This window comes from Wyeomyia smithii, chromosome 3, assembly GCF_029784165.1.
Source record: "Wyeomyia smithii strain HCP4-BCI-WySm-NY-G18 chromosome 3, ASM2978416v1, whole genome shotgun sequence".
Lineage (NCBI taxonomy): Eukaryota > Metazoa > Arthropoda > Insecta > Diptera > Culicidae > Wyeomyia > Wyeomyia smithii.
Window position 1 is genome coordinate 108,749,672 of NC_073696.1, and position 18,608 is coordinate 108,768,279.

The 18,608-nt window shown below is 35.5% G+C and overlaps 1 protein-coding gene across 15 annotated transcripts in view; it reads left to right on the forward strand.

Moving 5' to 3' along the window:
* Positions 1-18,608, forward strand: part of LOC129726506 (protein rolling stone-like) — a 200,328-nt gene that overhangs the window by 111,584 nt on the left and 70,136 nt on the right. For 12 of the 15 annotated variants that reach the window (XM_055683299.1, XM_055683302.1, XM_055683301.1 and 9 more), the window contains one exon: positions 9,102-9,119. The exons of the other annotated variants lie outside the window; for them this stretch is intronic. In XM_055683299.1, coding sequence (XP_055539274.1) covers positions 9,102-9,119 — 18 coding nt within the window. The remainder of the gene's footprint in view (positions 1-9,101; positions 9,120-18,608) is intronic. 15 annotated transcript variants of the gene reach the window in all.

The window sequence follows — 18,608 nt, forward strand, 5'->3', positions numbered from 1 at the left end:
ACGTGTTATTAGTCTCTTCCATCTTCAATTCGTGCGGTGTACGTTAGAATGGGGCGTCGTATATGGAAAACTTGATAGCACAAACCCCAAATCATTTTTTGACGTAGGACTACGTCTAACCACACTATATCGAGATACATTCTGCGGAAACTAAAACCAAGGTGTAACGTCGGAATGAAAGATTTCAAACGGTAATACTGATGTAACCACATGACTGATCACAATAATGAATATGTCGTTGGATTGATAAAATGGACAATTTTGTGATTCTTCAGTTATCATTAACACTTCGTTGAAAAACAGTAAAAATTTCATAAAAGTTTCAAGGACGAATTTTCACAAACAATGCACCAATCACATGCGAGCAAGTCTGGCACAGACACAATCTCCCCGTCCCAATAAGTCAACTAATGTTTGCTTCCATGAGCCTAGACGGTAAAGCTTTTACGTAAAGTTCGTAACAACCGCCTTTATCAGACAGTTTATTACTTATTTATTCATTTATTAAATTAACGAGGTTTTAACCATGTGTTGGTCATTCGCCTCGACTCAGACAGTTTAACGATCTGCAGTTAGAATGTTATTAAAACTGATGTCTTGAAGGAAAACATGCAGGCACAGGCAACAGTACTGCACCGATCAATGTAAGAATAGAGCGTTGGTCACTAGTCATCTATCAGTGCAGATGAACTCGATATTCATTTGTGTGCAGCCAAGACATCCTAGCTCTCCAGTGTCTTCGAAAAAGTTGTTGAGCATTTATATTACTATACTTTAACGTTATAGGAATGCAAAAAGTAGGTTTTTCCATATAAATTTCCACACAAATTTGAAATACAATGCTCCGAGTGGAGACAAAACGAATTTACTTCCAAGAAGTTTAGTATTATTTAGGGTCCCGAATATTACCAAAAAAACTTGGTGCTGGAAAAACGATCATTTTGCGCAACCCTAACGTACGTGTTTTAGATTGTTCGTTGTTTTTAATTAGTTAGTTAAATTTGGAGAAGCGAGTAAAGTTTGATAAAAATTTGAAAAAAGTAATTTTCGACAATGATCCTTCCATACCATTGAAATAATACTAATGAATTCGCTGGAAACCACGAATATTTCACTTTAGGACTTGTTTTTGAGCTTTTGCAACAAACCGAATTAAAATCGGTCTAACGACGATCAAATCAGAGCAAATTTATAGCAAAAAGCAGCTCGTGAAACAAAATGAATAAATTTAAACCTGAAATATCGTTATTTTCGTTTCCAAACTAGCTGTGATTGATATTTTTCAGTCATCATCATTTATCATGAACATACCGAGAAAAAGCACATTTGGATTTCAAGGGTGATCAATTTCACCCCGATTTATTTCAAGTACCTTATGAAATTCTCGAATTTGCGTCATGAAGTAGACGATAGAAATTTCACCTATAGCCATAGAGGTTTTCTAGAGCACTTACCAGTTTTTTTTAAATTATACCATTTCGGAAAAAATGCACATGAAGCTAGTTGATTAGAAATTATTATAAAAATTGATCAATTTCCCCCCGTTCCAGATACCACTCGACTCAGCTCGACGAACTGAGCGTTTTCTGTATGTATGCATGTATATATGTGTGTGTGTACGTGTGTGTGTGCGTGTGTGTGTGTGTATGTGCAACTTTTTTTTCTTACTCACTTTTCTCAGAGATAACTTGACCGATTTTCATGAAATTTTTTGTAATGAAAGATCTAGTTGCCCCATAGGTTGCTGTTGAATTTCATTGTAATCAGATTATTAGTTTAGAGGTTATGTATCAGAATGTAAAAAAAATTTCTGAAAAACACGACGAAACCATCAAATTTGAAATAAACTTAGCTGCATTTGCCAAAAAATGCAAATTTAATTTTAAAATACAAAAATATTCTATCTGGCAACACTTTCCTGAAAATTCACCTATCACTATTTTCCAGGTGTCTTACGTCTATAAATTATAAAATAAAATAATTACGAAATTTACAACTTTTTTCGTAAAAATGTTATATCTCATCAGTCATCTATCAGTGTTTTTCGGACATCTTACGTCTATGAATTTTAAGAAAAAGAAAAAAGAGATTTTGAACAAAAAATGCGTGACATTGCAATAAACAGGGGGGTCCCACAGAGCGGGCACCAAACTTGGGATTTTTCCATAGAGACAGTAGATGAATAATTCCCCCAACGTTGAACAAAATCTGTGACGGTCGTGTCCAAGTGGCATGTACATATATGGGTCATTCCATACTTCGTATGGAATGACCCACATACAAAACAAGAATTCAATCCCCCTTCCCCCTTTTCCCCTTTTCCCCTTTTCCCCTTTTCCCCTTTTCCCCTTTCCATGGAATGTTTGTCGAATTAAACGACTTAACTTAGACAAACAGACAGTAGTTAGACAGTCTAGCAATGGGCGATATTGTATCGGTATCGGAAATATCGATACTTTTAAGACGATATTTCGATTTTTTGGATCGATACACAAGCGTCCGATACTCGACCGTATCGATACTGAAAACCGCGATATTTGTATCGATATTCTTTTATGCATACGGACCAGCTAGCTGACATGTTACAAGGGCTAACATCTCAATGTGTACACGAGATCACCGCCACTTTTGATACGCTATGTTATGCTGTCTGTCAGCGTCAGTGGAGCCCACACATCGTAGAACCGCTGCGATGTTGGCTGCGATAAAGCAAAGCAAATCGGATGGAGGTGCCAGCTAGTTGATACGAGCTGGAACCACTGAAAAGCTGCCACTGTCAGTATAAGTATCGCACAAGTCTATTTGCACTAGCAAAACTTAAGCCTGTATTACACTCTTTGACCAAGCGTCAAATATTTGACACTTTTTGACAGATAAAAATTTGGTCGAAGATAATTATTTGTCACTCTCCAATTTTAACATGAGGCAAACACGGGCAAACAACAACCATGATGTCAAATAAATTTGACCATTATGTCAGAAAGTCAAAAATTTGACCATTAGACAAAGAGTGTACTACAGGCTTTAGATGGAGAAATAGATAGAGAGAATGTTGTGAGCCAAACGAACTGTCAAAATCTGAGACAAACGCAGCATAGGGCCAAATTCGAAATTTGTTTTACTTAAGCCACACATTTAAAGCCAAGAAGGAGTGCTCAATAATAACGTGTTCTCAAATACTTTCAAAAATAGGCATAGCTCTACGTTGCATTATTAAGGCACAAAACTTATATTATTTCTCTGACAATTGATTAAAATATTGTTTGTTTACATTTATACTCAGCTTCATTGGTTTTTATTTCAAATAATTCTACTTTCTGCGTTAAAATGCATCCACAAACCCCTCAAACGAAATTCAACGTTATCAGAAATGATGTTTGGCTTCGATTTAGTTGGGCTATAACCCAACGAGCGGGAGCCCAACTAAAACGTAGCCCAACTAAACATAGCCCAACGAGCGAAATTTGACTGTATTTTAAAAACAAATATAAGTTTTCTGGTTACACTGTTTAGATCAAATATTTGCAAGCGGAAACTAACTCATGCTTTCCGTCGACACAAGTTTGAGTACAAGTGAAAAAAAAATTGCAATATTTATTAGTTAGAAAAATTCAGCGGTAGACTTCACTATCTTATTTTCGCTGACATATCTAACTTTTTTATGTCATCAACTTCCTCATCAATTAATATGGAAGTGTGTCAATAATTTATACAAAGAAGACGGGAGCTTCACAACCCATTGGGCCAGTGAATACAAATTTTGAAGATATAAGTTGTTTAATTCATTTGTTTGCCAAAGCTCAGAATTTCTGCATTACCTGTATGTATTTGTTTGTGAAGTCATTTGATTCATGCTGCTCTAGAGAATGCGGATAGATACCAGAAAAACAACAAAAAGTCGGCACATCAAATTTTCATTGCTGGAAACCACCAAAATTTTGCTGATTTTTGATGTGCTGTGCTTCCAGCAATCTGTTCAGCAAAATGAAATTTGCTAATTATTCAGTAATGCTCAATTGCATAAAAGTGAGAGGTCATTTGCTGCATGTTCGGTAAAACAAAATACAACTTGCTGGTTGTCAGCTATGACAATTTGCTGTTCATTCAGCAAAGCATAAATCAATTTGCTGGTTAACCAGTTAATTCAAGGGAACCATGTTTCCGTCAGGCACCAGATTCCATCCGTCCATCGGATCATAGGCAAATTACTGTTGAACTAGAGATGTATGATTATCATTTCAACCTTTAAGTTCATCTAGCCCAACAGTGACTTAGCTATGGTTCCATATTCGCTATCAGGAGCTTAGCGATGATCCCGTACCAGCTGCACAGCGATTTGGCGCGTTTTACTAAGGACAGCTTGACGTAAATTTTTTGACATATCAATTCTTTTGCTGGATTCCGGCAACCATTCATTTACTGTTTTCTGTTCAGCAAATAGTTTTGCTGTATTTTCGCGAATCACTGAATCGAATACTGGTTTTCAGTAAATTCAGGGTGGCCACTCAATATCAATTTTCAATTTCCCGGTTTTTTCCCGGTTTTCCCGATGATATTTAGTGAAATTTCCCGGTGTTTTTTTTTTTAAACATATGAGAAAAAAATCAATTTTCACATGCTTATTTGTGCCTTGCAAAAATAGTGTTACAAAACTATGAAAAACATTCCTCCTTCATCGTGTTTAGCTGTTTGTCGACTTTAGCAAGTACCTTCATGGTGATCTGCTGCACAATTTTCGCCCTCTTTATCTCCAAATCGTTGACAATCTTTGCCTTCTCGCGCTTTTTTGCTTCCTTCTGCATCTTTCTCTGTCAACCTTCTCTCGAGCTTGCAGTGTTTCTGTATCAGGATGCCAATGAAATGCGTGGGATAAATTCAAGAGTTGGGGCATAGAGTTTTTGTCTTCTAGAAAAATGTCCTCAGGCAAAACTTCAAGCGGACTTTGGGAAGAAGAGCCTCAGAGTGACCAATGAAAAAAATGCACATGAAACTGTCAAGATGCATTTTGCAAAATGCATGAAACGTTGAGATCTGTTATTTCCAAACAATTTTTTTTCGAAAAACTTCGATCCTGAGACTTTAAAATTTTCGAGCTGGGGTCAATGTAATGTATAAGAAATTTTCTCATGGTCCGTAAAATAAATTCAACTGACACTCTGAATAAACAATTTGAAAAAAAAAAATAATTTAGCTACTGTTTATTTTTGATATAGAAAAAATCTGAGAAATCTTTAACAAATAGCTCTTCAAGGTGGCGTCTTTCCCCAACAAAATCAAGTAGTCAAAAGGTCCAACACAGAATGAAAAATTTTTTTTTGCTGCTTTTTGCTGCTTGTGGTTAAAATCATACCAAAAATCGGGAAGTACAAACCGGGTAGCTCCGTTCCGGTCCGGTTCGAAATAAAATCGAGACTCGAAGTTTCCGGTCCTATTTGACTTTTGACCGGATTCTCCCCGATGCGATGTCGAACACTATTCACAAGAAGTTTCAATACGCCTCCCGCGACGCTGATAACTTTTTGACTTCTTTAAAATCTGACAATATATGTTACGGAACAGTAAATTTATCCACCTGATCAAGCCTTTGACGCAGATCTTATTTGACGCAGATCTTGCTGCGAAGCCGCTGTCGACTTTAACTGAAACCAACAACCAGCTTTCCTCTATCCGGCAGAATCATGCCAGTTAGGTAAACATAAAAAAAACAGGGTCTCATGTTGACATTTCCTCAGAAACTGTTGAACAAATAAAGCGGCAGACATAAAGGAGGTTGATTTTCCCGGCGTGAAGCCTAATTTCCCGGTTTTCCCGTATTTTTTTCGCGGTGATTTAAAATTCCCGGCTTTTTTCCGCTTTTCCCATTTTTCCGGTAGAGTGGCCACCCTGAGTAAATGTATTTATCAAAAATTCAAAAAATGATCTCAGCTATAGTATCGATACTTCTGGTATCGATACTTTTTGACCGATATTTTGAGTATCTCGATTCTTTTGGTTCTTCGGGTATCGATACTGAAGTATCGATACTCTCCGTCGTATCGCCCAATGCTAAGACAGTCTAATAAAACGATTCAACATAGACAATTGCACCTTGTATGGAGTGGCGCCATTGCAACCAATTGGCAGTTACGCCAGAACATTTTTCCAATATTTCTCAAAAGTTTCCGAACAAAATAGTTTTCTTTTCGTTTGTAATTTGGGGAAAAGAAGCTGAATCAACGAAAAAGTGTGTTTTGGTCATTTTGGCTCTTCCGTCAACTATGTAAACAGGGGCAGTGTAGCTGGCAATTTTTTTAAAATTTATTCAATTTTAAAGTCTCGAGGTATTCTTACAATTGCGAAACAAACTGCCTGTGAATTCTCTTTTCATTCAATCGCTTTCAAACACCTATTATGGTAGTGACCCAAGTAACACACGTTGGTATAGAATAGTTGAAGTTACCTATTCCATGACATCTCTATCACCAGAAAAGCGCAAAACATGAAGGCTAATAGAACAAGTACCGATAACAGCATGAAAGCAAGCCAACTTGATCAACTTGATAGAATTAAGTGGCAAAATACATCTCAAGGACTAATACGGCCATGCGCAAATCTGTTGCTATGACAACTGTTAACCAGCGCATGCGCAAATGTGTTGTGTCGGCGCAGTGCAACTAGATCGACAGTAGCTTTTATCAGTGGCAGTTTTAATTGATTATAAATTGTCGACAAAAAATAATTTTCAACCTTTCAAAAAGAGTTGTTTCTTTTGCTTGAATATTAAAATTGTTTTCGCATAGTTTCAACGTTATCTAAATATAAAACCTAACAAAACTAGAAAACGTTGTTAGATATACAATAACAAAAAACTGAATTGATATTGGTTACACTGCAAGCGTTTTGTTTATCTTTTGATGGCACGTTTTGACCCGCTCCGAATAAATATAGAAATCGTTCATATAATTTAAATATTGATTTTATCAAGTATTTTTAAGTTGAGTGTTGAATGCTACGACTGTTGTACTAAGGAAAAGTATTTTACAGGTACGTAATGTTGTTATTAGATGGTGTAATGTGTTACGAAAAGACCAAGTGATAGTGATTGTTATTCTTGAACTCATGTTATTAAAAAACATCTCCAAAACCAGAAAAAATAATTTTTTTTTTCAAAATGCGGTTGTATTACTGATGAAAAACAACTTCAAACACAATATAATAACACAAGTTTTTAATAGCGCTTGTAGTACACTTATATGACTACTTTCGTTGTAATCTATTTTCTAACATGTTTTGTGTGTTACTTGGGGAAATAAAGCTATCACATTCAGTTATGCTGTCAACCACATAATATAAAAGGAGAATCTTATCTTTATCTTATCGTCGACACTTTCTTTTCCATGGGTTTTCGCTGCCCGGGAAACGATTGTGTCCCTTTTGAACTACATTGTGATATTCTTCTGACGGTTATGATTCATAAAATAAGCCTACAATGCGAACCGTTTGCTCTTATTTATTTTTTTTTTTTTTTTTTTTTAAAACTCTATTTAATCTAGAAGCTAATTTCCCGGAAGACTTTTAAAATATGCTACATGAACTGTAAAGTATAAACTAACAAAGTTACTCTACATGACTTTAGTCAAGCTTGTTATGAACAGTTTTTGGTGATTCAATGATGCTTAATTTATAAAAAACGTTCTGGTGAAAAAACCTCGCGATCTCCGCTTCTAGTTGTTCTGCCAATCCCAAATTACACAACTCAGCTGAAATCACTAGAAACGGATTATAATCTCAAGTACTGGAGCTGGCAACATTCGCACACTTTTAAAACCAGCGAAACCACCTCATCCATCATTGGACCGAAAATGACGCAAAATAGGGCACTACTAAACCACCCACCGATCGCTCTAGCTCTGGCTTGTTACCGTTTTCCGCTAGCGTCTTCTCGGCAGCACCTGGCTCACCTGGGTAACGGGCACAGACACAGAGAGGTCATAAAATAATATTATTATGAGCTGGTAGACGGAAATTTTTATCGCACGTTATAAGGATAAATTGAAATTATGCGGTTGCTGCCAAAACTTCGCTCCCAGCAGTGACGGCAAGTGGTTGGGAAATTGCGGAAAACGCGGTATTCTTGTGCGCTGAGCTGTAACAGATGGCATAACTTAAAAAGAAATCAATAAATTTTTCGACTCGTCCTTTTTTCTTTAACTGCTCTTTTGTTCATAAGAAGACAAAAGCAAACAGGCGAAAATGAATTGCAAGTTGTAACTCCATAAGATGGGCGAGGTGTAAATTCAATGATGAACTTCATAATTCAGTCTTGTACCGGGTTGTGTTTTGCATTCCGCCGTTCAAGGGCAGGTGGCAAAAATATCAAGTTTAAGTGTGACACACTACGTTGCAAAAGGGTAATGTCGTTTCGAAAAGTTATAATAATACCGAGCCAATCAAAGTTTTGTTACATTTTTCGATTATTTTAATCACTTATCGCTTCAACCTCAATCGGTAACAAAATACGATAAACAGGTACAAATTTATCACTTTCTTTTGATTGGAACACCACCAACGATGAACCATGAAAGAAGATGCTGAGAAAATGACAGTTGCGAATGAGTAATATCAATTTTTCAACCAGTGGCGTGACTTTGCACACCATATCCGGATTCGGATTCGCACACATCCAGCACTGTTGTTGGTACTAGTACACACCATTAAGCTTGGTTGCTGGCAAGTGAAAAGAAAATATACGATTAATCACCCCACCGGAACCTTTGCAAAGTGTCGTTGAAGGCGTGTAAAGAATTTGACTGAAAATCTCTTGTTGGTCGACAGCAATTTGGTTTTGATATTAATTTTATTTTGAATAATTACGTTTCATAATGCAAAAAGTTTAAACAGCAATTTTTAGTCGTTCAGTACCAGCAACACAGTACGTTTTTAAGAGTACACAAATAAGAAAAAATCACAGTAATTCATGACACTCGAGTAGTCTAATTTTACAGATTCATTTCACCATTTTTCATAGCAAATGATGAGAATTTCATTGTATATTTCATTTTGATTCATAATTTTGTTTGTTGAATTATTGATTAATTAATTATGTTCTCCTTACCTTTCAGTTTGCGTGATTCTTATAGGTATGTATGAATTTATTTAAATAATTTTATTTGTGTAAATTCCAAAAATTAGTTCATAATAAACAATCTTATCTTTTATTAAATTTTAATTGTTATTTTTTTAACTTTTTGTCTAACATAACACAAACAGCAACGAACAGTGATTCCTTCACGTTCCTCTCTCCTATTTACTCTCTCCTATCCACTCTCTTATCTACTTCTCTCCTTTCCATTCTTTTTTCTATTTTTACTTTACTAACTCCTCACTTTTTCTTCCTTTCTCCTCTTTCCTAACTAACCTTTTTTCTTTCGTCCCTACTCCCTACTTTCAGATTTACTCGATCTAAACAGACATGACTTCCCGTAAAATGTCATAACCCACTCGAGAGCGATAGCTGAAAATTGTTGATTCTTCTTATGCTTTATATGTTATGTATACTCAATCAATCAAGCAGAAAAAACGACATCATTTCTTAATCGAAAGACCATACACATAGTAGAATTCAAGACATCATCGCGATGGTGGAAAAAATTTGATAGGAACAATTTATGCAGTCTATAACGTCAGTTAGGAGGTCGTAAACAAACAATCTTTGGGACGACACTCTCCGCTTGACTAGTGTGTTTAGTTGTATCAGTTGACATCGGTTCTCATAAGCTGGGAGGTGTAAAGGATCTTGCCATGGAAGACGACGCAAAGCAAATCGAACGAAAGAACGTTGAATGCTTTCTATTTTGTTTATGAGTCCTGTGTGGTATGGTGCCCACACTGGTGCAGCATACTCCAAGCGGCTGCGAATCAAAGAACAGTACAGTGTTTTTAAGGCGTAGATATCTTCGAAGTCAGAGGCGTTTCGTTTAAGAAAACCAAGTATGGCGTTTGCTTTGGATGTGATAGTGTTAACATGCTCGTTGAATCGAAACTTGCTGTCGATTAAGACTCCCAGATCCTTTATAGAATCGCATCGCTTCAAGTTGCTTTCGTTAATTCTGTACGTAAAAAGTTGTGGGTTGCGAAGCCGGCTGAATGTAATAATGTTGCATTTGTTCTCGTTAACTTTCATACCGTTTACTAGGCACCAGTACAAAAGGTTATCTACTTCACGCTGCAGAGCATCACGGTCGGAGACTGATGAAATAGTGCGGAAAATTTTGAGGTCGTCAGCGAACAATAACTTCTCGGAAGCAATGCAGTCACAAATATCATTCCAAAGAGTACGAAGATTAGCGGTCCTTATATACTTCCTTGAGGTACTCCAGAAGGTATAGAAAAGCAATAGGATAGGCTTCCTAGAACATTGACGGAAGCCATTCGACCTGTCAGATATGAAAACAGCCAATTGGTTATCCATTCGGGTAGACCTAATCGTTTCATTTTCTCAACAGCTAGCATATGGGGAACCTTGTCGAAAGCTTTGGAAAAGTCTATGTATATTTCATCTACTTGTTGGCGTTTCTCCATACGTTTCAAAACCTTAGTCGCATAGCACATGAGGTTGGAAACTGTCGATCGTTTTTTCACGAAACCGTGTTGATAGTCAGTTATAACGTGACGGACAGCTGAGTATAACAAGCTGTTGATGATGATGATTTTTTAATTTTTAACAAAGTTTAATAACACTTCTATAAATCGCAAAATTCCACACACCTCCACAAAAATTAAATTCTTGAAATTCAGCTCAGATATGTTACCTAACATGTGCATTCACCTGTTTTCTGCGAAAGAGGTGATACCATTCGAATGATAACATCAGTGCTCACTGGACCCCAGCGTGAAAAATAAATAAATCATTCAACTGCTACACAAATATTTCAGATACTGTTGTAGGTACTTCTCCCTGCAGTACAATGTAACGTCTGAGGGTTCAATCAAATTGCAGTTTCAGCGCAGCAGCAAGTGTAGCAGTCTTCACGTGGGCGGCGGCGATAGGCAGAATGTCACACCGAACGAACAGAATCAATGTCGGACGAGAATCATACGATATGCTCGATATGGGTACCTATTGGAGAATTTTCGCACGCCCCCGCAACCCACAATCGACGACGGGGCTTTGTAAGTGGAACGTTCGTTGCATATTTTATCATACGTGATAAAACTAGAAGGAAAAAATATACGATACGTAAATATTTATGTGTAATTGTTATGTTTTGTTTTGTGATCCCGAAATTCAATATTTACTTGAAGATATTACTACATGACATCACGAGAAATACACGCTGTAGTTTTTTTTATAAATCATTCGGACAAAAAAGGGTTTAGTTTTCGGCATACATTCAATAAACGCAAACTGTAAAAGAACGAATTTTTATTCGAATGGAATACTAAACACACAGGTCAACATTTTACAGAATGCTGTAGAATACCAACTTGGTTAACCGTGTCCCACGCTATTATTTCTATTTAATGTGCTTTAATACGTTTTTCCCCTGCTGTACGATTGTAATCTCATTTTAGGGCAGGGCCTTGAAATAGTCATAGGCGAAATTTCTCCAACCATGAAGCACAATTTCATTTTATCCCATCAATTTGAATTATACCCCCTATAAAGCTTGAACATACACTAGGCGATAATTAAATTGCAAAAGTTAAAATAAACGCCTCCGCGTAATGGGAAATGCTACATTAATCATTTTTCATCCTTCTGGAAAGTGTCGTCGGAACGAGCCCGGAGAATACCGATATGTAGGTATGTTGAGCTTCTAAATTTGGCACGTGCATGTAAAGAGCATTCAACTGTTAACGTTTGGGGAATGTTATAGCAACAAATCACGCATTCCTTGACGCAAGAATTTTTTTCTGTTGGCATTTGTACCTTATTCGATACGGAGTGGGAGGTACGATTTTCGATCAGATTAAGTTTCTTTCTAGAGTCAAAGTTTATTCGAACGTTATCTGAAATGTATAAATGGCAGCGTGAAAATGGCCTATTAGAGCAATTTTTTTTATGACATAATCATTTTTTGTGGGTAAAAGTTTTCTTTTTTTCAATATAGGTTTGGAGCGGGAGAGCCCGCTTTTGTTTGCAACTTGAGTATTTTATAATAAATTACTTTTATTGTGATACCACCCATCACTTTCTGCACAATACTGATGGCAACCTTATTTGCATTTGAATAGGCTTTTAAAATGTTCTGCAAACTTAAGAGCCTTTGATGATCGTCCAGTATCGCTCGATGAGATGAAAATATCAATATGTTCCACCGCTGATCCTGTGCACGGTATAGTATTTAGTATTTTGGAAAAACATCAGGAATCAGCAATGTTACCTCTACGTCAGGTTCTAAACGTGAGTGAGCAAAAATTTCAATCTTAATGACTTTTCCACCGCTGTATGAAAAGGTGCGCTGCAGTAAATAAGAAAAGGTGTTCAAATCCTATCTGAAACAAACTTTAGAAAACATCCATATTCATAGTAAATTAATAGTAACTTATAAAACAATTACAGTTATTATCAATACTTCCTATTCCGTTTTTTTCGAGCAGTTTATCCATACTTTGCATTAGTTGAACTATTTATTTATTAATTATTTATCTATTCATTTCTGTTACATTTATTTGACATGAGGCTCTTACTTTTTTATTTATCATCAAGATAAAAGCTTTTTACTGTTTTAAAGTTTTACTGTTTACTTAAAGTTTAATCAATGCCGAAAGGCATTGAGAGTACTCTGAAAACAATTTTCAACAAATAACTTCATTTTATTTCGAGCGATTCCTGTTAACAACAGCGGAATCAAAAAACAACTAGTTGAACTATTTTGCAGAGAAATAATTTAACTCGCAAGTAGCTATAATTATGCATTCCTAGTCGAAACCTTGAAAGACAAAAACTATACGATTACAAATAAATAGCAACCAATGAAGTTTTCCGTTTTTCGAATATAAGACATGCCGTAGAAAAATTCGACGGATCGTAATTCGTTTACTAATCATTTTTGAGTTTATTCATAAATGTGGCGGTAAACTTGATAAGTTAATTCTAAAATACTCGATTTCAATGTCTTTTTTGGTAAAAATTACCATTGCCATCAAACAGGCCCGTGACCAGAACGCACCACAACAAAGGCCAATATGCTCCAAAGCAGAAGGCTAACATGCCACTAGCAGACGAAGTGAGAAGTTATTGATGTCTCAGAAGTAAAGTCAAAAGCAATGGAACGGCCAAGCAATCGCGTGCAAGCACTTCTTAGTGCATTCTGCCCCAATTCGAATTTTGATCGTTTTTCGGTAAAAGTTAACGAAAGTCAGTGAAATAAGTTGAAATACTCATAGTATTATAAATTCCAAAAGTGTAAAGGTTAGGGGAATCACATTTTTTTGTATTATTTACAAGTTAGTTAATCATAAAAGCTTGTATAAAATTCATGAATAATTACATGTAGGACAGAGCCCCAGCCTATTGCGCCTTTTTTTTTGAGTATTTTAGTAATTATGACACACTTTTTTATATGAGAAGTGTAGAAAAGCTGGATTTTGAGGAGAAAAGCAAAGAAATTTGTCATAAAAAGCCACATGTGTGAGTATTTTGGGGAATTAATAGCATGGGCCATCTTACCCAACTGGTGCTTCTTGTACGGTTCTTCCCTAATTGGTTCAAACGATAAACATAAAGATAGATCTAGAGCGCTTAGCTGCGCTGGTCATTCTGGGGAAATAGGGGAACTGCTCCATTATTCATCTCATTATGCCGATATTCACGAAGAATGCACGGATTAAACAACAAATTTTCATGAAATCATTGAACAAATAAACAAAATACGCTTACGTGCTCTTATAGAATCGTTCTGTATTGTATATTTAGTAAACTTTGCTGGATTTGTCCTGAATTTTGTAAAACAAACCATTTTGCACAACGCTTCCACATCCATCTCAAAACTTAAATCACTGCTCAATTATTCATCTGACGACGCCCCCATATTCATCACACTGCAGTGCACTGTTAATTATGAATGAATCACATTATAATGAATGAACGTAGCCGTAGCCCGTCGTAGTAGGTTACCTAGATATCCGCTGTATTTGTTTACGTGCAAATATGGTAACCTAGGTAACCACGGCAGTGCTGTCCATTTATGTCAATTATGTCGTAATAATTCAACATTTTCAGTATGATTTGTTCGTATTAATAGTAACCGATTCGGCAACTTTTGATTTTCTTCAAGGCAGTGAAAACAGATAAAAATACATACAGTTGAAATTTAGGAATTGTATAAATTCATCTCATATATTTCTGCTAATTCAAGCTGGTTTTTGGAAATTTGAGGTGATCATTTCAAAGATTAAAGTATTCTTAGTGTAGTGAGTGATTTTGTTTAGTGATTAAAACAAAAAATGGCTCGCTAGTAATGAGAAAAACTTTGGTTGGCTGCTGAACGAGTCCCGTTGTAGCCGTACAGAACAATGCGCGGATTTTGTTTTCTGAGGTAGGTGATTGAATTAAATGAGTTTTCGAGTGCAGATGTCTGACTATAATATCAAATTTAGAGCTTTTAAGTGAGTTTTTGAGGATTCTACTTTATGAGAAATCTAAAGTGAACTAAGAAGAATCCATTCCATGGATTCGATCGATTTAGTTAGAAAATATGCGTTTTTTATTGTTTTCAATTGTGTTTTCATGTTGTATGAGATCTATATATGGGCTGAGATGAATAATGGAGCAATTCCCCTATACACGCAAAAGTTGGATGGTGCGAAACCAGTACAAAGTTGTGCGTTTTTAGCGCATTTGTTGTTGGATTTTTTTCGCAGGGTTCTACCAAACCGGAGTGAATTACAAAAGGGGCTCACGTTTGTTGATGTAGTTTGTAACCAGCACAATGATTGCGTGTTGAGCATAACGCAAATCATGCTCTAGCGTTTTTTCAATGTATTTGGCAGCTCCAAACTACTACACCTGAAAAGGTTCAACTGGTGCTAGTATCGTCATGTTGATTTGTACTGGTATTGATAATGTTTTTCAGAAGGTTGCTTTCGTTGAAACAGTGCAACTAGCCATCAATACTGATAACACTGTGCTACAGCGATTTAGAACTTTTGAAGTGACCTAGTGTAGGTTGTAGGTCTTGTTGAGTGTAACATTCGCTCATACTAGAAATTTTCCAAACACCCCCAAAATCTGAAGTTATGGTCAAAATACGATTTTTTGGACTCCAGCGCATATAATATTTTTTAACTCAGTCATTTGTCAATCGATTTTCAATGTTAAAGCAGTTTAAGAAAGAGGACAAATAAAACTTTTAAATATATACAGGTTTGTTCTAATACCAATAAAAAATGTTGAGTTATTTGAGCTTAAATCTAATTTTTAGACTTTTTCACGCAATTTTTCAATTTAATTGTCAATTTTCCGTCTATTTTTTTGAGAACCATACCACACGTATACTATAATTTTAAAAGTTTATTCAATTCCGAATCAAATGAAAGTAGTTCTGTATAAATCGGTTGATATTTGGCTAAGTTATATATTTTTTAAGAAAACCAGAATTTTTGGCTACTATCGCGCAGTTATTTCACGGAGCTACAAATGATGAAAAAATGCAAGAACATTTGATGTGACTTAATGTGGGTTGTAGCTTTAGTCAAATATTACTTGCGCGTTAACTTGAAGTTTTTCAAATACCCCAAAAATTATTAGTTATGGTCAAAACCCTGTTTCTTAACTTAGCTCACATTTTTATGTTTAATTCAGTTATTTTTCAACCAATTTATTATATTTTGGCTGTTTTGGAAAGGCGAAAAATAGAACTCTTGAAACATGTATATATGTCTAAAGAGTTTACCTATATGTGATGAATAGTTTTAAAATAAAATAAGATGATTTATATTCAATAAAATAAGATGATTTTTTTTTCAAATTTTACCTACATGTGATGAATAGTTTTGAAATAAATAAAATAGTTTATGTTATTTTTAAATTTTTCCAAATTTATTCGCAATTTTTTACACATTTTTGTAATGAACGAACTTCAATTGCTGTAGAATTTGAAAAGTACATTTAGTGCCAAACGAAAACAGTAAGTGTTGTTTATAAAAATCTGTTATAATTTGGCTGAGATATGACTTGATGTTTTCCACCATATACTTAGATTTCATCAAATCATTTCTCAGCATAATTATAACATATTTTCATTAACAACACCTATTGTTTTCGTTCGGTACTAAAAAGAACTTTCCAAATTTTATAGCAATTGAAGCTTAATCATTACAAAAATGTGTGAAAAATTGCGAATAAATTTGGAAAAATTTGAAAATAACATAAACCATCTTATTTATTTTAAAACTGTTCATCACATATAGGTAAACTTTTTTAGACATATTTATATGTTTCAAATGCTCTATTTTTCGCCTTTCCAAAATAGCCAAATTATAAAAAATCGGTTGAAAAATAACCGTATTAAACATAAAAATGTGAGCTAAGGTAAAAAACAAGGTTTTGAACATAACTTATAATTTTCGGGGTATTTGAAAAACTTCAAGTAAATGCGCAAGTAACATTTGACTGAAGCTACAACCCACACTAAGTCACATCAAAAGTTCTTGCATTTTTTCATCATTTGTAGCACCCTGAAATAAGGGTGCGATAGAAGCTAAAAATTTTGGTTTTCTTTATAAAATATATAACTTCGCCAAATATCAACCGATGTCCACAAAACTGCCTTCATTCGGAATTCGGAATTGAATATACTTTCGAAATTATAGTGTATGTGTAGTATGTTTCTCACAAAAATAGACGGCAAATTTAAAATTAAATTGAAAAGTTGCGTGAAAAAGTCTAAAAATTAGATTTAAGCTCAAAGACCTCAACATGTTTTATTGATATTAGAACAAACCTGTATATATTTTGAAAGCTCTATTTGTCCTCTTTCTAAAACTGCTTCAATAATGAAAAACGATAGACAAATGACTGAGTTAAAAAATATTATATGCGCTGAGGTCCAAAAAACCGTATTTTGACCATAACTTCAGATTTTGGGGGTGTTTGGAAAATTTCTAGTATGAGCGAATGTTACACTCAACAAGACCTACAACTTACACTAGGTCACTTCAGAAGTTCTTGCATTTTTTTCATTTGTAGCACAGTGTAATTTGAGTACTTGAGTGAAAATATTAACTGGTCAGTTCACTTTCATGAATCCGATCATTTAAAAACATCATTAAGTCATAAACAATTAAAAGGACACTGTTCAAAATATTTTGCATTTATCTATGGCTCTGCTTTCATTCATATGCATATGATCCCACGTTACCAGCGTTACCACGTTACCAGCGTTACTAAGTTGTGTGGGGGAACATGGACTGCTGAAGGCTGTTTTGACTGCAGAGTATTATTAGGGATGAGCAAGTCGTTCATATGAACCGGCACACGAAACTGAAGCACGATTCTTCGAGCGCACCAAAATGATCTTTCTCCTGAAGCTGAAGTTTACCGGAACATCACAATTCTCGTGTACCTATATGATATATAGGTATTCTGATTTCAATCTATGTCAATGTATTCGCAGTACATTTGTTGCGTTATGCATTTCACACATTTATTTTGCGATTTCAGTGCAAAATTTGTGCGAATCGAGAAGACACATTAATTGTACAAGACTTGAACTTTTGTGTGTACATTGAGGCACTACAAAATTCTTCACATTGCATTGTAATTTAACATACGACCACTTCGATGCCTGAGATCGAGGGGAGGTTAATAGAACAGAAAGAAGTACTCCTCCAGTCCTCCATAAGTGAACCAATTTTCACAGAGAGAATATGCGTCGTAATTCCTTCAACAGTTTTGATAAAATGCGCCGTTGAACTGTGTGCGCCATTGAAAGCCATATTTAATCTGATAAACACAAGCACTATTTCCAGAATGTTGGAAGAAGTCGATTATGTTTCCAGTTCTAAAAAACCTAAATTAATCCACCTAGCGGCCAGACCCAGCCTTTCTCATTCAATTTTTTATTTGTAAAAATAGATTTACATGAACGCTTCAATCCAATAAATGTATATTCACTCTTTAGGTTCTGAAATATTGATGTTGTAATCTATACATATAAAAATGCAGTCCGGTCTGTCTGTCTGTTTGATCCATATAGGCTCGAAAACTACCGAATCGATCGACGTGAAAATTTATGTAGGGGTTTTTGGTCCCGATAAAGGTTCCTATGATAGTTTGAGACCCCTCCCTCTTCTGGAAAGGAGGGGTCCAATACAAATGAAACATACATTTCTGCACAACTCAAGAACAAACCAAGCAAATGAAACCGAATTTGGCATGTAGATGTTTTAAAGGGTAATAAATATATCCATAATAATTCGACGCCCCTCCCTCTTATGGAAGCACATGTTTCTGCACATCTCGCGAACTAATCAACTAAATGGAACCATATTTGGCAGGTGAATGTTTTTAGTGGTAACAAACGATACACAGCTGCTGAAATCGACCACAGACCCCATTTTGGATTCTAATTTGGCGACTTCCGGTTCCTGGGAAACAGCGGAAAATGATCGAATTACACCCA